General features: G+C 36.2%; 1 protein-coding gene across 1 annotated transcript in view; it reads right to left on the bottom strand.

Moving 5' to 3' along the window:
• The window catches only part of CSMD3 (CUB and Sushi multiple domains 3), an 823,344-nt gene that overhangs the window by 45,753 nt on the left and 754,460 nt on the right, over positions 1 to 23,131 (bottom strand). Inside the window, exons 57-60 of the mRNA XM_076329214.1 lie at positions 19,079 to 19,252; positions 12,098 to 12,280; positions 10,147 to 10,323; positions 3,545 to 3,724 (exon numbers count right to left, since the gene is read on the bottom strand). Of these exons, the coding sequence (XP_076185329.1) occupies positions 3,545 to 3,724; positions 10,147 to 10,323; positions 12,098 to 12,280; positions 19,079 to 19,252 (714 nt within the window). The remainder of the gene's footprint in view (positions 1 to 3,544; positions 3,725 to 10,146; positions 10,324 to 12,097; positions 12,281 to 19,078; positions 19,253 to 23,131) is intronic.

Genomic DNA, 23,131 nt, shown 5'->3' with positions numbered 1-23,131 from the left:
CAAACCAAATAGGAAGACTACCTAAAAATCAGTATGGAGACTATGAAGTGGACAACATTTAAGATATGTCTGGTAGTATACTACAAAACGATTTTGTTTGTCTGTTTACACAACATACAGTACAATTTTCTTTAGTTACCATGGTAATAGTCAAATACTTTCTTCCTGTTAACCAGCTTAGACATCTGCTAGATATTAATGCTCAGCGATGAAATTCCAGGATGATTATTCCAAAATATGGCTTGAAAGCCTGTTTAAGTACCACAGTTTGGTTAGCATTTGCTTCATGAATAACTCCTCACCAAAAAGCATCTAGCTTCTAGCTAGAGGAAGAAAATTGAAGGATTTGCAACCTCTTGAAATTCTCAGTGTTGCTACCTCTAAGGAGGCCAACAAGAAGTGTTTCAGTATAGTTTCTCATTTCCAGGCACCCCAGGAAAAAATAGAAACATCTTCTACTCAGTTGTAAGAAAGAAGACTGAAAAACACTACAGGAGGACAATAGAAATAAACAGACGTAACTGTAGTGTTGAAGATAAAAGTGTTATTCACTGGACGATGGGGTAGTAACAGACAATTGCTAATTGAGAGCTGAAGTGAAAAGGGTATAAAAGAAGTTAAATGAAAAAAAATATGAATCAAAAAGAGAAAGGGGGAAATTTAGGCCAAAGTTATTAGAATTAATGAGAAAGAGAAAAGGGGTAAAATAGAGAAAAGTTGGGAGAAACTATGCTAGTAAAAGAGAAAGAAAGCAAATGAAACTAGTATGACAATTTAGTGGAGACTATTGGGGTAAATGAGAAGAGTTGGTGACTAAAAATAAAGCAGAGAACACACAGGCCACAAGAATGGAGGAAATGAAATGCTGCATTCATAACCTTTAAACATGTTTAGACAGCTGTCATCTTGAAGGCTCAAAAGAATTCAGAGGCACTAGATCAGGAGTACTGTGTATTTGAATGTGATCTGCAGAAGGTTCACCATGTACCATTTCTCCATTCTTATTATACTCTTCAGTGAGAGAATGTCAACTATTTACACCACAGTGATGCTCTGCAGCATCATTCATGGCTGTTTGAGAATGCTGGATGAAAGTAGTACTATTATCAAATAATCCTTTGCCAACCCATAAACCAAATCTAAATTTTAAGGCCCTATTTTTTATCCTTTCTGTTTCTCTTGCTCTGGTTCATAGTTTAAAAAACCCACCAAACCACCAACCCAGAAAAGGACACAATAGCTTTTGCCACACTTTCATGATGCTTTAATGAAAGTAAGTCAAAATAAGTACTCCAAGCAGCAAAAGTCTGTCTGCATTCTCCCAGAGCTTCATGATTACTCCTCTTAAAAAGACCTGCATGTTTTAACTTCTGAGCTGAATAACAAAGGAAGAAGTACCAGTCAATAATTAGGAAAGGAGACAGAAGAAGTAGCATGAAAATAGGTGTAATATTAGAATTTTGGGGTGAAAAAAGCAAAACAAAACAACACCCAGAAACAAGGCAGAATGCCTCTCTAATTATTTTGGTCAGAGATTTAACCAAAAATATGTACAGCAACATTTCTCAGTTTAAGAGCTGAAAGTATATTACAAATGCAATTCTGCAGAAAAGACAATGCTTGAATAGTTGAATATTTAGTTGCAGATGAACATGCATCCTTTTCCAACTAGGCAAAGTCAGAGAATTATTTATATCTTCTATTTCAATGGCATGGCAATGATTACACATCCATTTTCTGCCCGTTTCATTTTTCAATTATTTAATAAATGGTACCAGAGGACCCTGGCACTTCCTCCTGACAGTAAGAACTAATTGTTACACATTTCAAACACACTACTGCATATTATATATTACTTTTAATTACACAGTCAAAGAAATGTGCGTTATTAACTTACCTAGTGCACTCACACAAACCTGTGTGGAGTAGAACAAAATTCTGAGGACACTAGAGATTCTGCATATGATTATTATTAAGTAATTATACAAGCCATAAATATGTATGACCTAAAACCAGAAAGATTCAAAAACTCAAAGCCAAATTTGACAGTCTAACTCTTCGTATGGTTCTGCTTAAATCAAATCTAGCTAGATCTCCTGCTCCCAGTTAGGTGCCCGGGAGTCCTTAAGAATTTGAGGCTGGGAGACTATATCACAAATATTTGTTCTGTCTTACGATCTTCTAGCTGTTCCCTTACAACCACTCTTAGAGACAGACAGCCTCTTGGTCAACAGGACCAGTACGGCTGTTCTTAAAATCAGTTTTGGAATTGAAGCTGAGGCTGGCACAATATAAATAGAAAAAAAAGTGAATTGTTAAGAGGATCTTGAAGTCTGACATCCTCAATAATGTGTTGGGAAAATAACTTTAAAAATTGACATTATCAAAGGTGAATTACAATTAAACTGGATTTGGCAAAATATTGGGAGAATTGTACTCAGCAAGGAAAACAATTGCAAATGGGGTGGAGATTTGAAATTGTTTGATCTGTTTTGATGAATGAATTCAGGGGAGGAAAATGAGAACTGCTGAGCAGGTATGTAACCGTACTTCCTGAAAACAAAACAGAAGGAAGATGAATGAGAACAAAGTAAGTACAAACTTAGCCAAGTTTTAAAGAATAGAGATCAGACATACTTAGTATGAACCCAGAAAGAAAACACCAAAATGGTAATGCTGCTTCTCTACAGCTGTGGTATCAGGAAGAGTGAAAAAAATTACTCTAGAGAGAAGATGTTTTAGGGTTTAGCAAGAGAGTTTCTCAGAGAAAATTGTTTTGATGACACAGATAAGGTGGTCTTTCAGTAACGTTCCAATTTTTTGCTGTTTAAATTTCAACAGAGAGCATTAAAAAAATTCCAAAAAAACAGAAAAATCAGGAATGTAATTAGTAAAAGAGAGAAAAGGAAGATCTTGAGATTAATCCTTTCAGTTTTCACACTAAAGAAAATAACATGAAGCAGAAAAATGTTTATTAGGAAATTTGCTGGAAGTATTTAGTCTTTCTGCTGAATATGTCAGTACAGTACAGTGATGCTCAAAGGTGCACGTCTAATGACGAAAGGATCAGAGAAAAATCTTAGTGTTATGGATAGTGGAGAAAACCCAGAACAATTTGCCTTTGACAAAGTTCAGTTGTATATATGCAGACCTTTCCCAAAGGTGTCTATCACATGCTTGAGTGGTCTTTTTGTAAAGACAGGGACATATATAAGGTCATTTTTGGTATGACATGATAACCTTAACAAACAAACAAACAAATCTAAACCATCATTTCATATTGTTTATTCAGTTTAGCAGCAAAGTAATAAAATGCTCTATAAAGCTACAAAAACCTGTTCAACATACTCTGCTGGTATGAAAAATAAAAGGGAAAAGAAGCAAAGGATGAAGTCACCATTCCTGCAGCCAAAAAATCAATTTAGTGTATTCATACTAACAGTAAGTTTTGATTTCTGTGGAAATATTTGGCTGACTCATTACAATAAACAGTGGATGTAAATGTCATAGAAGAAATAGTTGACAATCAAAGTAAATGTTGTACCTTTGCACGTTGGGATTACTCCACTCCATGTGCCATTGCTAGTACAAGTGCGAATTAAGGAGCTATTTGATTCCATTGTATAACCAGGTTGGCACATATAAGTAACATTTTGTCCAACAACATAATCATCACCATATCTCATGCCATTGGCTGGGACTCCTGGATCTCCACAACTGATAACTGCAAGTAAATAATTGAGGAACAGATTTTAAAACCTAAATGTGATTTATTTATATCTAAGAGGAAAAACATAGGGCAAAACTAGGAATTTATTGGGGAAAAAAGGAGAAGGAAAAAGTATCATAAATCTTATCTCCATCAAGAGAAGGTAAAAATATATGTCATCTGAATTAGCTGCCAAACATAACATGTGGAGCTGTATAACAGTTATATTTGGAGAACTTCAATACATCTGTTCAACAGTAGAAGTAATGGACTGTACAATTTTGATCAGTAAAATTTCAAGATTATAAAATAAAAAAAAAAGGAATAATCCATATGTCACTACCATCCTTTGATACCTTCAAATTTTCCTATCAGTTCAGCATTTCATTATTAAAGAAGCAGGTATCTATTGTTTAGTTTACTTTTCCATGGGTACATCCTGAAAGGAAACACAGTCTGGAAAATTTAAGATATATGTCTGCAAAACCTCCCACTATGTACATAAACAGATGAGAATGTTCAGACAACCCCCAAACATGGGCCATGGCTTATGCCAAAATTAGGCCGATAGTACTTTAATGAGTGGGAGTGGTTATAAAACCTCTTGTGACTTCTAGTGTCAGGAGATAATTTAATCTCTTAATGAGATTAAATATTCATAAGGAGTTAATAAAGAGTTATATTATTATAATCTGAGAATAATGTTAAAATAGGTAAGTTTCTCTCAGATCTGGTCAGTTGAATCTATCAATTTCTGGAACAGTTTTCAGAGTAAGAAATCTTGATAACCCTAGTGGCAATGATAAAATGCTTTGTTTTCAGGAAAAAAAAAAGAAACACTGGTGAAAAAATCTAGTTCATACAAAATACAGCACCCATGTGTTTTACAATTTATCTTATAGTAAACTTGACAATCCCCCTACAGCATTGTTATTACTTCTGGAAAATTGTGGGAGGCAGTTTCCTGGGCAGAAAGCACATCCTGGCCACTTCTAACTCAATGCCAAAGCATGACCAATGTGAATGGCACCCTCTCTGTATCTTGGTTTCCAAAATGAGAAAACATGTGACTACATGTGACTACATGTTTGTACTGGCCAGGTCCCTTGACCTAAATAATTGGGGAACTGAGAATCCAAGGTATATAGTATGCCTGTTCTACAGTTTATCACAGTCTGAGTGAGCAGATACTAATTAAGCTGCATGTATTAAAACTTAAAAAAAAAAAAAAGTCTCACACAATTACTGTCTACGGATACAGAAGAGACTATAAAACATACCACAGGGTTATCTGGGTTAGTCTAAAGGTAGCAAGTGCAGTGATAAAGAAAATTGGAGATCAGCCTATTTTATTTTACCTAGTAACACTGTAATTTTTTTTTTTTAAACTTAAAAAGTCATAGATTTTTCTTTGTCATTCTTCAAAAAATATAGTTGTGAAAGACAGAACCACTTCTCTTAATTACATGAATATATTGAAATGATCTACAAGTTCTACCTTTCTTTATTTGACATAATCCATTTACTATCCTTAATGTTGTAAATTCAACTAAAATCATCCTTGATATTTTTCCAGGTATACTATTGTTTTGACTGGATTGCAACATAATGCTCATGCCTTTATCCTTTTTTCTGTAATCCTTGTTTCACCTCTTTAGATTTTCCTGTATGAAGAATATTTCAAATCATTGCCTTATGAATTTAAGAACGTGCAAACTCCATGCACTATAAATGATCAAACAACTCCAGAAACTATCCATTTATTTTATACTGTTGAAAATTACTTTCATTGTTTATTTAAATCCAACTAAAACCGTGTTCTCAGCTTTTTCATTCACCTTCTTTACAATCTCCATTTCTTTCTTTTGGTCATTAACACAAACTTTTTGCTTCTTCCACTGTTACTGTTACTGTAATTATTGTACCCTTTCCTGCTACTGACACTTCAACATTGATCCATTATACAGCAAGAGCCACCATAGCTTTAGCAGATCTCTAGATTGTTCTACCTTCTCAAAATTCCTACCTTCCTATCAACTTTTCAAGCCATATTTAAAAGAAAAAAAACCAACCCAGACCTGATTTTCTTTCATGTGATTTTTCCCTTCTGTACTTACTAGTGTTTATCTTTCCATAGGAAAAAGAGTTGCATGAAAGAAAAGACTTACGGGGAAAAAAGAGTCATTCTTCATATTACTGTGTTGTAACATTAGAACTGTTCACAGAGGTGGGTTAGGAGTGGTAAGGAAAAGATCCTTTTGCTCTTTTGTCTTATACTACAGCATTTGATTTTCAAAGAAAACAAAAGCAGATGTAAGGAAGTGACCTAGATTTTACTGAGATACTATGTTTTGTCATAGACATAGGAATAAAGCTTTAACTAAAAGAAACATGTAGTAGCTACTTAGAAGGCTCAGTGGCATTTTCTGAAGTTCACAGATTCAGATAGTTAGAGAATCACAGAATGGTGATGTTGGAAGGGACCTCCGGAGGTCATCTTGTCCAATTCCCCTGCTCAAGCAGACCATCCAATGACCCAAAGTTAGGCCACCTCCACTTAAGTCACTGTGGTAGGCAAAAAACAGCTTAAATTGTCGCAATGATCCTGACCAGAGTATATCGAGGAGTCAGTGATCCACCATACAGTTAACCTGAGGAGCCCCAGGCTTGTGCTGCACTGTGCTGCGCATCCAGCATGGCCTTCAGACCTGTGCTGTGCTACACAGATCCCTTGGCCAGGGCACAACCTCAGCCAGCTCATTGCAACAGAGGAGCTTCAGGCAGCTCCCACTCAGTATCAGCGATTACACCAGCTGCATGTCCTTGCTTTTTATCTAGTAGTGCAGCAAGAAGTTCTCATGAGAACATTGTTTCTGTTTGACTGTAGAAATGATAGAGTTGTTTCCTTGTAGGAAAATCCTACAAGAGCTTGAACAACCAAAAGGGGAGAATCTTTGCTATGGACAAGGTCTGCATGGCATGCTGCACATCGGTCAGAGTCTTGTTCGATGCCACGCTGCCCAGGGCTCCCAGCATCTAAAGGGACATAAGATTATCTATGCTATTCTCTTCTTATAGTGTTAGCTCCAAAAAATAACATTTTCAATGATACGCAAGAAGCAGCCCATTACTTGTTAGCTGTAGTAAGTATGGGCTGGCTGTAAATTTTGATAACACCTGGACTAAACAAAAGTGGCATATCTTGAATCTTCCTGTTAATAGAGACATGAGACAGAACAACCAATTAGGACACTGATATGTGTTCTGCTTAGAGTGGTGTTGGGGGCCCAGAAAGAAGGTGAAGATCCTGTCTGGAGAAAAGATCCTGGAATTGGGGAAGATCCTAGAAAAGGAGGCGATGTGTGGAGATAAATGTCAGGGGATGACCCTGACTGATAACACCTGAGTTTTGTACGAGCAGTGGCACAGCATGAATCAACAGGACTTTGAACCTATCCTTCCCAGGACAGTGGAGAACTCCCTAAATGTAACCCTTAGGGAGAGCGATGAAGTGTGAGATAAACAGGCAGGTAAAAGTTCTAAACTGCATGGTTATTAAATGGACACCAACATCCAGGTGCACTGTGGGTTGCTGTTTACTTTGTGTCACCCATGACAGCCACTTGGGACAGGTGCTTGCCTAAGCTGTTCTGGAAACCTGCAACGGTTCCATGAGGTTCGATGACTTGAACGGGCAATAAGCAAATTTTGGGAAATCTTGTCATAGTAAAAAATGGACAGCACGTGTACTGGTTTTGGCTGGGATAGAGTTAATTTTCTTCACAGTAGCTCATATGTCGATTTGTGATGAAAACAGTGTTGATAATCTAGGGACATTTCAGTTATTGCTGAACGGTACTTGCACAGCATCAAGGCCTTCTCTGTTTCTCATGCTGTCCTGCCAGCAAGTAGGTTGGGGATGCTTAAGTTGGGAGGGAACACAGCCAGGACAGCTGACCCTAACTGACCAAAAGGATATTCCATACCATATGATGTCATGCTCAGCATATAAAGCTGGGGGAAGAAGAAGGAAGAGGGGGACACTTGGAGTTATGGCATTTGTCTTCCCAAGAAACCATTATGCGTGATGGAGTCCTGCCTTCCTGGAGATGGCTAAACATCTGCCTGCCAATGGGAAGTAGTGAATGAATCCCTTACTTGCTTTGCTTGCATATACAGCTTTTGCTTCACCTATTAGATTGTCTTTAACGCAACCCATAAGTTTTTGCACTTTTACCCTTCCAATTCTCTCCCCCATCCCACTGGGGGGGGAGTGAATGAGTGAGTGAGTGAGTGAGCAGCTGTGTGGTGCTTAGCTGCCTACCGCGGTTAAACCACAGCAGCATGGTAGGGACAGTTAGGGAAAAAAAAAAAACCAACCTGCCCTGTCAACAAAGTCTGTTGGCACTGCCAATTCTACTGCTTTGGATACACTTTGAAATCATTATGAGAAAATTTTTCCCTTACAATAAATAATGTTCTTCACGCATATTTTATAGACCTGGAGATAAAACTGGCAGGAGAAAGAGAAGGGATTGTTAACTCATGATCTGTTAACTAGCTATTTAGCTAATATTGTCATTAACTCTTGTTAATTATCTGTTAGCAATTTAAAATTTATATATTGTCATGAGAGAACATAGCAAGTTAAGTATGATGAAGTTTAATATATTTTTTATTTTAAATTTAGATATGCTGGGGAACTGTAGTATTAAAGGTCTGTAGAAAGGGACACAGATTGGACACAGCTCTGAGCAACCTGCTCTAGCTGATCCTGCCACGAGCAGAGGGGTTGGACTAGACAATCTCCAGAGATGACTGCCGATCTCAGCCATTCTACAGTGCTGTAAAATGCCTCTCCATTTCTGGGTATTTTAGAGCTGCTGCTAGTACCTGTATCAGCTTAGATACAAATTGAAGCACCTAGTAGCACTTCCACCCCCCTTTAGGAATTAGTTAATAGCAATGATCAAAAAGGCAGAATGAGTCAGGCTGAGATTCTCAGAGTTTGTACCTTTTTTGATAAGATTTTCATTCAATCGTTCTTTTCATATTCTGAACACTCCAGGGGATAGGCATCAAACTAAAAACCCCTAAATAACATTATCACTGGAATAAACATATAAGGGGATATACTTTTTAAATGTGTAATCATAACAGAGAGAGAACTGTGTATTAGGAATGTCAATAGATTTATTGCATAACAAAGTTAAATTACTTATCTATTAATTAAATCAAGAATATTTTTTCTATTACATATAATCTTCACAATCCCTCTCTCTGTTTTATTAGGATACTTTCTCTGTTAAGACTTTTCTCTACGTTTTAAGCAAAAATTCCAAGTTTCTACCTGAGTAGTGTTTTTTGAGAAGACTGTTCTAGCATATACTTCAGCTAAATGTTATTGTAAAATACAAGAAAAAATATAGATGCAGTTACCATCACAAAACACCTTTATCCTTGGTACAGTTAATCTGGTTCTTATTATAACTTGGAAAATAATAAATAAATGAAAACATTGGGCTCTCTCACAGGTTTGCTGACTGCAACGGCAGCTGTTCACATTCTTACCATTAAAGATGGATTTAAAAACAACACAAGAAGTTTTCTTTATCATCTTACTTTTGGCCTCTATTTAGGTTGCTATAAGTGTGTAAAGTAGCCAACTCTACAAAAGCTAGGGTACTAGTTCAAAATTAAAGCAACAGTTTGCTATTCTTCTGATGAGTATATGTTTCCTCAAAATGATAGGCAGTCTCATGTGTCACATAAATGTAAAATTTTCATAATTGTTACTAAAAGATGAACTAGGACAGGTAATAAAGCAGGAACAGATAGGCCTGAAAATAAACTGTTGCAAAATGCTTATTATGAATGTGAGAGAAGCTGAAATAGCTTCTGTTAGCTGAGTAACCAAAGCAAGTATAAGGTTAATGAATAGGCCAAACAGAAGATGTTATGTGAGAGCGGGACAACAGTTTTGACCTCAGAGTCACTACAAAAAGAATTCTCAAGCGTTCATTTCAAGGCTTTTATTTTCTGCCCTCTGGCAGACCAGAATATTATACTGTTTTCATGAAGAAGAAAATCAATTAAATGAATAATGTCTGAATATGACATATCACAAAACATAAACAAGATTAAAAATATGTACTAGGAAAGAATTAAAGTAGGTAGATCATGTAACCATACAACTCCTTTAAACCGTAACAAGAGTCTATATATTTTACTATACTGTGTCTGTCTTTAAAAAAAACATATTCTTCACCTTCACATAGCACTATATTTTTTAAAAGTATTTCATGTACAAAATTATGTATGAAGTAGTGAAAGAAAAAGCTGAAGACTTAATTTATTTGCATCCAACCTCTATGTTTTACTTTATTGTCTTTCAGAGGAGAAAAAAACAAAGACTATTCATTAGAGATGTGTCTTACTTGTACAGTTTGGCAAGGATCCAGACCATGTTCCATTGGCAGTGCATTGTCTTACAGATGATCCAGAAAGTATGTATCCTTCCATGCATGAATAAATTACTGAATTAGAGAATGTAGTTCCATCAATACGAAATACTTTTCCATTAGCAGTTGTTCCTGGATTACCACACTGCACAGCTATAAAGCAAAATGTTAAATACTTTTAAAATATAGTAAAGGTGACTTTTGAAATAGTAATGTCTAAGGACAATCCTGCTGCCAGCAGTGTTATGTGGTAGAAATCCATGCTGTTGTCCTGAAAAATGCAAGTTTCACCACCTACTGATAAGGCATGTTGTACAGTAAATAGCTGTTTGCATGAATTACTTGTTTTTACCCTTTTGTATGTAGGGAAACACAATTTAACTTTAAAATCTGCTCTAAAGGAAAGCTAGTTTAGCTGCAAAGACAAACTCCCAATTATAAGAAAATGCTTGATCTACAATTACCATTGTAGATTTAATTTGAATCTATAGTATGTATGCATTTATATCATCACCAAAGTACGTTTCCTACCTAATTCAAAGCACAGGTTAGAGTCAAACTATTATTTCATAGGCAGGTGAAAGCCTGATGTTTCCCACTTCTTCAATGCTCAACTTTGGAATTTGAATGTGTCTTTCTTATGTGATTACATATATACATCTAATCTATATGACCTAAACTAGAACAATATACCCGTGTGTGCATTACACACACCTATATATATATATCTGTGAACCAGAATCATCATTTCAAGAGATTTTTAGGGGGAAAAATAACACCAAAAGTATCTTAAAAAGTAAAAGGGTTAATTCATTTCTGTAATAGATAAGATCAAAGAAGAATAGCAGAAAGTTCAGTTGCCCTAAGCGTATTCCTTCAGATACCAACATAAAAACACATATATATATATTTAAGTTGTGTCAGGATGGCAATCATTCAGCAGAAAGGATATTACAAATCCAGCTTGTGAAATAAGTTTTTAAAATGGGATGACTATTTCATACAGATAACACAGTCAACAGTGATAAAGTGGAAAATAAGAGTACAGGTTCTCAAATTATTTTCTGCTTTTCAGGAAGCTTTTCTTTGAAGAAAAATCTGTTGGAAATTATTTCCTAATTTTGAATCAAGATAATTAAGGTAATAAATGATTCCCCATAAATATCATGTTTGAACTTTCTTTTACCCTTTTGTATGTAGGGAAACACAATTTAACTTTAAAATCTGCTCTAAAGGAAAGCTAGTTTAGCTGCAAAGACAAACTCCCAATTATAAGAAAATGCTTGATCTACAATTACCATTGTAGATTTAATTTGATAATGCATCTAGCTTGAAATTTCTAGAATTATTTTTTCCAAATAAACTTGTTTCAGCATTTTGTTATCTATTGAAAAATAATAATAAAGTTAACAGTATTAGTAAATAAAATTTTTAAGCCAATCATTTATGACATAGATGTATCTAATGAAATTCTGACATTGACATTTTTCTAAAACTCAGCTCTTTTCTCTGAAAGTCAGATGTATAATGTTGTAATTAAAGATGAGGTAATGGTGAGATTTTTAAGGGAAAAAATCTTTCAGCAAATATTGAGTACTAGAGGCCTCATTTATTTCCTTTTCTGTTTAGCTTTTTGTACTGGATAACATATAGTTGATGCTTAGACAAGATTGAGAAGAAAGAAACAGTTCAGTATACTTCTTTTTCTCAAAACTTTGAAAACATGCAGTTTCATGGGTGCCAGGAGCTGATTTCAGATTTGTCACCTGATGCCAAGCCATTGCTATGGTGTAACAACTTATTGAAAAAAATTTAATGGTCAGTCCAAAATCAACTGTATACCATTCACAACAATGACAATGTAAAATTGATTTTCTGGTTAGTATTTTTAACAATTTAAAAATAGAGTGGGTCTTCTGTGATTTACCTTTGCACTCAGGTTGTCTTCCTGTCCAACTTCCATTTGCCATACATGTCCTTTCTTCTGAGCCATGGAGGATGTATCCAATATCACAGCTGAAATGTACCGTGCTTTTAATTTTAAAATTGTTTTCTTCTCTAGACCCATGACCTGGGATACCTGGATCACCACAAGAACCAGCTGTATCACCTAGAATTTCAAGTGCAAAGATTAGAATAAATATGAAATATTATTATTAGCATTTAAAAATATATGTTTCTATGTATTTATAAATAAATTTATATTTCTAATTTTAGAAAAAAAACATACATCTCAGTGGGTGTGAGTCCCTGTAATTACAAAATTATTTGATTCTCAAATCATTTGGTTTTACTTATTTATAAAGTACAGAACAGAAATTATAATTATCTCAAGATTCCCCTTACACCACGCTAAACTTTTGGTAACAGAATCATCAAACAAGAATAGACAAACAAAAAGAAAGCCACAAAACCTTGGTCATTTTTCATTTAAAATAAGGAATTCTGAGGAAAACCAAGGTCCTGATCATAAAGATAATTTTCTTGTTTGCTTATAACAAGTGTTCATAAAATACTTCCTAGTTTTATGATATCATTAGAGTGTAACAGTTTTACCATTGAATGGAAGCTCTAGTCAACAATTTTATGTACATCTGACATGAAGCATTTCCCTGATTTATAGAAATGTTGAAAGTTCACTTCAAGACTGCCTGATAGCTAAAATCTCCCTCAGCTAGAAATGTTTAAGCAAATTCTAAGATAGAGGGTTAATGTTTTTTACTCTGTTGTATATCAATGTTAAAATAATCAACATAGTCATGATAATAATAACAATATCTAAGATTATACATCTAAATCTTCATTTATGGTGAGAACTTTTAGGAAGCTCTAGGTAACACTGTATTTGCACAGCAGGTCAGTTTAAATCTTTTAATATGTACTTAGGATCTGCTGTTTTATCTTTTTAAAGGTCTTTAAGCCAGTTTTGTATGTAATAAGAGATGAAGGTATATTGTATTACTGAGTTTCAACACAAAAGAGTTGAATTCTAGAATTCCTGGGGCTGCACTGTTCAGGTTTTCACCCATAGATATTCAGCTTGCGGTTTTCTGTGACAACTTGCAAATAAACTGAACAGTCTTCTATATAAAAAATAACTCAAATATCATAATATGTTTGAGAGTATATCTGCATTATTTTGTACTTAGTTACACTAATGTAAATAAAGAACAAATGTTTTAAAAATCAGCTAGAAAGCTTTAATTCAGCTACTGAAGAACGTCATATTATAGCTTCACATTAGAGAAAATTTTATTAAAAGATTTGTACAAGTTATGTAAAGAATGCTTTCTGCAGAATAGCCATACTTTTCTGGTATTTATCTAAGCTTAAATAACATTAATAAGAGAAGTTCTTACATAGAAGTAGTAAACAAAGTTGTCTGCTCCAAGTACCCAGAAGACCAAAAGTGGCAAACTCAGGATCTAGGGGTTCTATGGGAAGTTAGGACCCTGGAGGTGTAGATGCGGAGAAAAACAGAGCTTCCCTTGCCTTGGTTGTCACTGTATGTATGTAAACTATACTGTTGGAGTGACTGGTTGAACACATCTCTTTACTAACAAAAGCAGGTACAGAACTGAATATTGAAAGGAAGAAGAGCAGAACTAGCTTACTTTGCTTTGAGAATTACGGTGTTTGAGCAAATACTTGTTTTAGTCTGGTACGTCCAAGAAGCTGACGATACTTTTGTCACTTATGAAGGTAGTTCATGTGCCAACCTGCAGTTTTGTAGGTCATGCTTACTACTTTTTATTTCCACAAGTTCATTGAAGAACAATATAACTAAGCACCTCACAGGAGCTGATCTGCACAACTCCTATAGGCTTGTGGGAAAAGAGAATGCAGCTATGGAGCCTCAGTCTGAAGACACATCTGGAGAGTCACAGAAAAGGGCAGAACTTTGGAAATGCAAAAGAGAACAAATCTGGCAGCTCATACTACCTATCCAACCCTTTGCTGAAGCAGCTGACAGAGTAGGCTAGTTGTGAACCACTCTCACTAATCTAGGAGCCGATTTTATCATTATTTAAGTTAACCAAGTTTAAACTGACACCTTTCATTTGAGAATAATCAAACTAATGTAGTCATGCCTATTACATTGTGAACTTTTATAGCATGTATGTGCAAAAAGTACATGGTCCTATGTATTTTAATGTTTTCAGAAATAACAGATTAACTCAAGTAAGTGTAAGAGCTAGCTGACTGTCTGGTTCAAAATCACAGACTCAGAAGTTTAAGCTCTTCTCTGTTTACCCATTTCATTATGTGACACAGATCAGTAAAGCCAGCCCTGCCAGCCCTGTTTAAAAAGAAGTTGTAAACAGTTCCAAATTACACTAAGTAAAAGAATTTTATAAGTTTTCAAAATAGTTCATGCCCAAGCTACTTAGGTCACTCAACATCCCTCTAGTTTGAAAATAGTCTGCTACATATTTTTACAATAATTTAAAAATGTCCTAGATCAAGATTTTTTTTTGTTATTTTGGGAATCCATATCTTGCATTTTCTAGTATTATTTATTTAGAGTATGAAGAATTTGGGACAGGGCCTATTAATTATTCTATACTTGTAACGTCTCTACAATAACAGCTCAGTTTTTGGCAAGTTACTTGGCATTATGCCTAAAATAATTTTATGAAAAAATGAAAATAGGCTTTTTGCTATGCCAAGTATAAATTACATACTCCTCTTGTAAATGAAATCATGTGTTCTTTCCTAATGCCTAATTATTACCATGAATTATTAGTCTTTTAATTTTAGGGAGGTTAACCACCAGCTCTTTTGATTGAAGGTTACAGAAATAATTTTTCTAAATGACTAATCACATCAGGAAGTGACAGTGATATAATCAATGATATCATAACAGAACATATTTTTATTACCTCATGCAGAGATTCAACTAAGTGATTTTCACAGTCAGTTATGAGCCATCCTTCATCCACATGTGTAACAAATTCTCAGCTGGCATTTAATCTTAATGAAAAGGAGGGTATTTAGACCACTTAAGTAAGTACACAACCATTGCTGCACTTATGAGGAATTCTAAGTTGCTGCAAATTTCTGACTCCAGCTGATACGAATGTGACGACTGAAAACCATTTCTGAATGCCAATAGATATTGAGGGACATGACAATTCCTTCTAGCTCTAGGATGTGAAACATAAAGTGCCATGTGACCAAAAGGAAACTGTCTTAGGGATGATGTGACAAAATTTCGTTACCTTATGTTTGCTGACCTAACATTTTCTGTTTGAATTCTCCTCCATATATGAAAAGGACAAGCATGCTGTATGCTTTGTCAGTCAAACATTCTATATTATTTATTATTAATATCATCAACAAAAAAATACAAAGTTTAAGGCTTTAATATAAATTAAAAATTAAGAAATCAAGTTATCAAGGCTAATAATGAAAGCTAATGATTTCACATATTTTTAGATACAAAATATGGAAATTCTGTATGGAAAACTGCAAATTATTTTAAAATGAGAAAGCATTTCAGGTACACACTTTGAAAACAAAGTCTCAAAGTTGTCCTACGCTAGAATTATAGTTTGGTACAGTACAGCTAAAGAAAATAACAGCTTGTATTCTGTCACAATTTGATTCGCTATGATTAACATTTGAATCTATGTCAAAGAAATATTTCTTCATGTGTTGAGAAAAATTCATTAGATCTGATTAGAGTTTCCTACCTGTGAGTACAAAAGTAATCATTAGGAAAAAAAAAAAGGATTTTCATGTACCTCACTTACGAACGCTTATCCCAAGATATTTGAACACTAATTTAATAGCAAGATGATTATAGAATATTTTTATTTTCAGTAAGGTTTCATTGATATTGTAATGTATATTTTCAGGCTTACCATTTGTATTCCTTGATATTTTTGTCTATTTCTTTAATTTTTTTTTAATTCACAAATTAGATTTTTTTTTTTGCTTATGAAGACTGTGGAAAACTACAATAAGTAGCCTTAGATTTTATCTGAAGAGGATACTTTTCCCCAAAACAAATATGTATGCATACTAGCTGTAAAAACATTTTTGATTAACCTAGTTTGAATTTGCAATTCACATAAATATATCATTATCTATTAAGTAATATTATTTTACATTAAACTTTGATTTCTGGTGCATAGCTGTAAACATCACAGGTTATAAGAACTTGATTTTTGTTCCCATTGTGGCAAATTTCCCTCTGATTTTATTGATAGAAAGTTAAGGGATTAAATTAGGTGTTCACATTTTCTAGTTTCTGTCACATTTTAGATTGTAATGAAAGAAGAGGGACTCATAAAGCAAGATAACATTTAGGTTGTCCTTGTCTGCAACCACTTCCTAAAAGTTTGCAGTGGAAGGTTCAAATACAGAAAAATTCTTCCAACCTTTTGGAATTTAGTGCAAGATTTTAACCAAGCAGCATTTGTTACTAATTTTTAACCATTTCTGGCTGTAAAAAAAATGCATATTCTGAAACTGTAGTTAACATAATCAGTTTATACCTGAATACACTAAAGACATGAAGGCAGGAGGGGAAAAAAAAAAAAAGTACTGGAATATGTGAGAACCCACCTGGAGTACTGTATCCAGTTCTGGGGTCGCCAGTACAAGAAGGACATGGACCTGTTAGAGCAGGTCCAGAGGAAGGTCACAAAAATGATCAGAGGGCTGGAGCACCTCTCCTTTGCAAAAAGGCTGAGAGAGTTGGGGCTGTTCAGCCTGGAGAAAGGAAGGCTCCCGGGAGACCTTATTGCAGCCTTTCAATATATAAAATATATAAGAAAGGTGGAGAGAGACTTTTTATCAAGGCCTGTAGTGACAGGGGGCAATGGTTTTAAACTGAAAGAGGGTAGGTTTACATTGGACATAAGGAAGACATTTTTTATGATGAGGGTGGTGAAACACTGGAACAGGTGGCCCAGAGAAGTTGTAGATGCCCCATCCATGGAAGTGTTCATGGTCAGGTTGAACAGGGCTATGAGCAACCTGAAGATGTCCCTGCTCATTGCAAGGGGGTTGGACTAGATTATCTTTGGAGGTCCCTTCCAACCCAAACCATTCTATGATTCTATGATTCTATGATGCTACGATTCTAGTGGAAGATGTCTCTGCCCATGGCTGGGGGGTTGGACTAGATGATTTTTAAAGGTCCCTTCTGACCCAAACTATTCTATGATTCTACGATTTAGTGGCTGGAAAGCTGCCTGTCGGAAAAGGACCTGGGGGTGCTGGTTGACAGCCGGCTGAACATGAGCCGGCAGCGTGCCCAGGTGGCCAAGAAGGCCAATGGCATCCTGGCCTGTATCAGAAATAGTGTGGCCAGCAGGAGTAGGAAAGTGATCGTGCCCCTGTCCTCGGCACTGGTGAGGCCGCACCTCGAATACTGTGTTCAGTTTTGGGCCCCTCACTACAAGAAGGACATCGAGGTGCTGGAGCGTGTCCAGAGAAGGGCAACGAGGCTGGTGAGGGGTCTGGAGAACAAGTCTTATGAGGAGCGGCTGAGGGAACTGGGGTTGTTTAGCCTGGAGAAGAGGAGGCTTAGGGGAGACCTCATCGCTCCCTACAACTACCAGAAAGGAGGTTGTAGTGAGGTGGGTGTCGGTCTCTTTTCCCAAGTAACTAGCAATAGGACAGGAGGAAATGGCCTCAAGTTGCGCCAGAGGAGGTTTAGATTGGACGTGAGGAAAAATTTCTTCACCAAAAGGGTTGTCAAGCATTGGAACAGGCTTCCCAGGGAAGTGGTTGAGGCACTGTCCCTGAGGGTATTTAAAAGACGTGTAGATGTGGTGCTTAGGGACATGGTTTAGTGGTGGACTTGGCAGTGTTAGGTTAACGGTTGGATTTGATGATCTTAAAGATCCGTTCCAACCTCAATGATTCTATGATTCTATGATTCTGTGATTTACTAAGGCTGTAAAGAACCTTGGATTTTTAGTGTGAAACTGGTATAGCAGTACTGTCAGATTTGCATATCAGTTATTTTTCACCTCTTGTTTTGGCATAGCTGTAACTCAAGAAAAAATGTGTCACTTGTTTTCTTCCTATTTTCTGCCTTTGAAGATATCTAAGTACTCTGAATTACATAGGTCTGAATAAGATCCAAAACCCCATTGATTTCTTTAAACTATATAATAGAAACTCATGGATGACAAGAAAGAACCTCCCCCCAATATTTATTGAGAAATAAAACTGATAACATGATTAACCTCTATCACAATCTGTGTTTACGTACTCTAAGATAAGAAATGGGATTTAGCCAAATCCCAAAGTAGTGTGTGACTTGGATTTCTGTTTTTCACTTGATCACTGCTGTTAAAGTGAATCAAACTGAAGTTGTGAAACAGAACATTCCTAGCCATTAAGTTGTTCAGAAAACATATCTCGACTTTGGTGAGGGCTAATCTGTTACAAGGATTATATGGTGTTCCCTCAAAAACCGAGCATCCCATCTTGAAATTATGTGGAGCCCACTTGGCCTTATTATAAAGATGGGTGTGTTATGCAATGAAGATATAGCTGAGGTGTCATCAAGTCAGTAGATATTTTGCAAGTTTAAAAAAAAACAAACAACATCATCTTGAAGAGATAATGATGCAAGGTTTTGCTGTGGAAATTAATACTCTTTCCAGAAGACACATAGAAAATATTTTCAAAACAAACCAGTTCCTTTAACATTCTATTGAATGTGCAATTTGCTATTTGTATTAAATGTCACTGAGAAAGCCTACTTCTCCCAAATTATTTTCTTGCTAATAGTTTTTACTTATTTTGGGTTTACTTTTTTACGTCTACTGAGATAGTACTTCAGTTTTATACATGATTTTCCCGATTTTAAAATGGCCTTCTGATAAAATCAAAATAAATTCAAAACAACTTCAGGGCACACTCATTAATTTAAAAATATTACCTGAGCAATGAGGAAGAGATCCACTCCAGTGTCCATTTAACTGACATGTACGAGATGACTGCCCTAACAGTGATCGTCTACCTGTGCAGGTATAATGAATAGTAGACCCAAACGTATATTTATCTCCAGACAGGACCGCATTAGGAGGAATGCCAGGATGGCCACAGTCAATCACTACAATGCATAATTATTGGAGATAAAAAAAGGTTATTATCACTGATCAAACAGTTTGTAGTTATCATTTTCATAACTCCATACATAAACTTTGTGAAGAGGCTGACCTTTTTAGGGTTTGGGGGAGGGGGGCACATTATGTGATTAGAAACGCAAAATATATTACAGACCAAAAGCTGTGAAACAAATGTTTGGAGATGTCTAAAAAGTATTTTAGGTATAGATATTGATGTCCAAAGACATTCATTCACTAAGTTGATCTTTAAGGCATGAACACATGCACACACACAAACACACACTCATGCATGTACTCTTCAGAGAAAAAATACAGGAAGACAGTATCTGCCAAAGTCACTGCTGAGGTAGAGAATATGCAGACCTTCATCCCTCATCCACTGGTCCCAAATCATTGGTCATGAAGTCTATCAGGTTTATAAACAAGATCATTTTTGTTAAATTTTGCTATGAACCTTAATATACTAATTTCATATTCATGGTTTTGGTTACTCAAAATATTGTATTGCATAAATAAAATATTTGTTTACATATTTTTAACATATTCCTAGGCATCATCCATTGATGTTAATTGCACAGAGGTTGGAGGCAATTTCTATAGGAACCCAATCTTAGAAATAGTCATGTATAAACTCCTTATCAGTTGTTTATTGAGTACATTTTGATCAATAATTGCTAGTTATTTCCATACTGTGATTAATTTTTAGTACTCTTAATCTTGACAATTTGTGATTTCCACTTACAGATTGCACATAAGGGTATCCAACTTACACACATCTAATTTTGCTAACTGGCTCAAATGTCATGAAGTATGTAAACTCGGGAAAGAAAATGGGAAAATTTAGCATGGTATCTTTTGTCCTTTAGTTGCCTTTTATACAGAAAATTATGGTAAGTGGCTCTTGCTATAAATGGTCAAAAGCAGTGATTCTTTTCTAGGAATAAAAAACAGGCTAAATGATAGAAACCTGATCTAAAATCAAGATAACACCACTGAAATAATGTCAGCAGCCTCCTATCTACTGGAAAGTTGTATAAAGTAACAGTCAAACTACCTTGGCTAGATCAACAGGAAGCTAGCTACTCCATAAGGCTAAAGTAAAATGACAAAAGTTCTTATGCATCATTATGGAGAACATTATCTACATGGACAATGTATGTAATGGAAACGAGGTTCTGCATTGAAAAGAAATAGCTAGTCTGTCTTTTAAGATTAAGAGCACATATCGAAAGTGTACAAAAGAAACCTCCTCACATGTGGAATTAATATAGAGAAAACTTTTAAGAATTCAGAGCAAGGAGTTAATTTAAAATCAAGCTAAATATGTCAGGTTCAGGAAATGCACAGTTAAAATTCATAAACCAAATTCACTCTGTTCACAGAATGAATCTAGCATTGCATGTTTGATTTCTTTTTATCTTACACCTGTCCATGGCATGTGGCATATATTGGCCAAAGATATTTGTATTTATGCATCATGAAATCCACAAATTATAGCTGCAAATACCAGCATACTAGAACAGCCCCCTAAATCATAACAATGTAGTTTTTATCAATACTTCATCATCTTCAACACCATAACATTTTCAGCAGGATTTTTTTATCAAAAAAAGCCAGATCAGAAGCCTGATCAGGGTTGAGGATGTATTCAATTCCCTAGCACTTCAGATATATACAACAATACAATGGTTGTACAATACAACATATGACCAAAGTCATATATGATGATTCATCTTTCTCTAATGATTATTCTTGGTCTTAGAGCTTTACATTTATACATACACTGATTTGTGTTCAATGACACATGTTCTCTTAAGGGTCCAACTTGCAAGGTGCAGAACCTTCCTGACAACGCCACAAAGGATTTAAGAATGTGGTATGTGATTTATTGACTTTGATTCCTACCAAGTGCCACTGACCCCTGTGACCATTTTGTAGGCTTGCAGGACTTTGAGTAAAATGGTCAGAATGGTCAGCTTTACAACTGGGCACTTCCTCTTAGCATGTTATTTGTTTAATCAATTGCTTATAAATAAAATCTAGTATGAATTATATATGATTGTAGAGAAGGCAAACTTAGAACATTGTTAGTAAAAAAGCATGTTGGTCATGCAGGCTTCAATGAAATGAAACTATTTCCTCTTGTGAAAAACATTCACAATTTTTCAGTGTCTTTATTATCTGTATTTTTCCTTATGGATTCTTTTGCCCTTTTCAGATGTTGTCATAGAGGAAAAGTTATACTTATTTCATGCTGGTACCTTACAGCATTCAGTTTTAGGCTTTCCTATATATACTTCTTTTTTATGTTTACACTTACGTCTAAAAGTCCTGGATTCCTAATAACTGATTTAGAAAATTATACCACCCTGTAATGCTACCCTTAACTTGATTACACATTCTACAAAATTTAATTTGATATTCATGTTCTCAGGTGGGGATTTCATATGAAGAGTTGATCGTTTTTCTTCTTTTTTTCTCCTAATGCTAATTCATCCTCCATTTTATTTCCGTCAATATCTTTTTTTCTGCCTCTCTGGAATAGAATCATAGAATCGTAGAATAGTTTGTATTGAAAGGGACCTTTAAAGGTCATCTAGTCCAACCCCCTTGTCATGGGCAGGCACATCTTCAGCTAGATCAAGTTGTTCAGAGCCCCATCCAGCCTGACCTTGAATGTTCCCAGGGATGGGGCATCCACCACCTCTCTGGGAAACTTGTTCCAGTGTTTCACCACCCGCAGTGTAAAAAATTTCTTCCTTATATCTAGTCTAAATCTACCCCCCTTTAGTTTAAAGCAATTCCCCCTTGTCCTGTCACAACAGGCCCTGCTAAAAAGTTTGCCGCCATCTTTTTGAGAAGCCCCCTTGAAGTACTGATAGGCTGCGATAAGGTTTTCCCAAAACCTTCTGTTCTCTAGGCTGAACAACCCCAACTCTCTCAGCCTTTCTTCATAGGAGAGCTGTTCCATCCCCCTGATCATTTTTGTGGCCCTCTTCTGGACCCGCTCCAACAGGTCCGTGTCTTTCTTCTGCTGAGGGCTCCAGAGCTGGACACAGTCCTGCAGGTGGGGTCTCCCCAGAGCAGAGTAGAGGGGCAGAATCCCCTCCCTTGACCTGCTGGCCACGCTTCTTTTGATGCAGCCCAGGATACGGTTGGCCTTCTGGGCTGCGAGCGCACATTGCTGGCTCATGTCCAGGTTGTCATCCACCAGTACCCCCAAGTCCTTCTCCACAGGGCTGATCTCAATCCCTTCATCCCCCAGCCTGTAGTGATACCGGGGGTTGCCCTGACTCAGGTGCAGGATCCTGCACTTGGCCTTATTGAACCTCATGCGGTTCACAGGGGCTGACTTCTCGAGCTTGTCCAGGTCCCTCTGGATGGCATCCCGTCCCTCTGGCATGTCAACTGCACTACTCAGCTTGGTGTCATCTGTAAACTTGCTGAGGGTGCACTCGAACCCACTGTCTGTGTCGTTGATGAAGACATTAAACAGTACTGGTCTCAATACGGACCCCTGAGGGACACCACTTGTCACCAATCTCCATCTGAACATTGAGCCGTTGACCACTACCCTCTGGATGCGACCATCCAAGCAATTCCTCATCCACTGGACAGTCCATCCATCAAATCTATACCTCTCCAGTTTAGAGAGAAGGATGTTGTGGGGGACCGTGTCAAAGGCCTTACAGAAGTCCAGACAGATGAAATCTGTAGCTCTTCCCTTGTTCACTGATGTAGTCACTCCATCATAGAAGGCCACTAGGTTAGTCAGGCAGGACTTGCCCTTGGTGAAGCCATGCTGGCTGTCTCAAATCACCTCCCTGTCCTCCATGGGCCTTAGCATAGCTTCCAGGAAGATC

The sequence above is a fragment of the Aptenodytes patagonicus genome, chromosome 2, assembly GCF_965638725.1.
Source record: "Aptenodytes patagonicus chromosome 2, bAptPat1.pri.cur, whole genome shotgun sequence".
NCBI lineage: Eukaryota > Metazoa > Chordata > Aves > Sphenisciformes > Spheniscidae > Aptenodytes > Aptenodytes patagonicus.
Note: the sequence above shows the minus strand (reverse complement) of the source record. Positions and strands in the feature narration are given on the sequence as shown.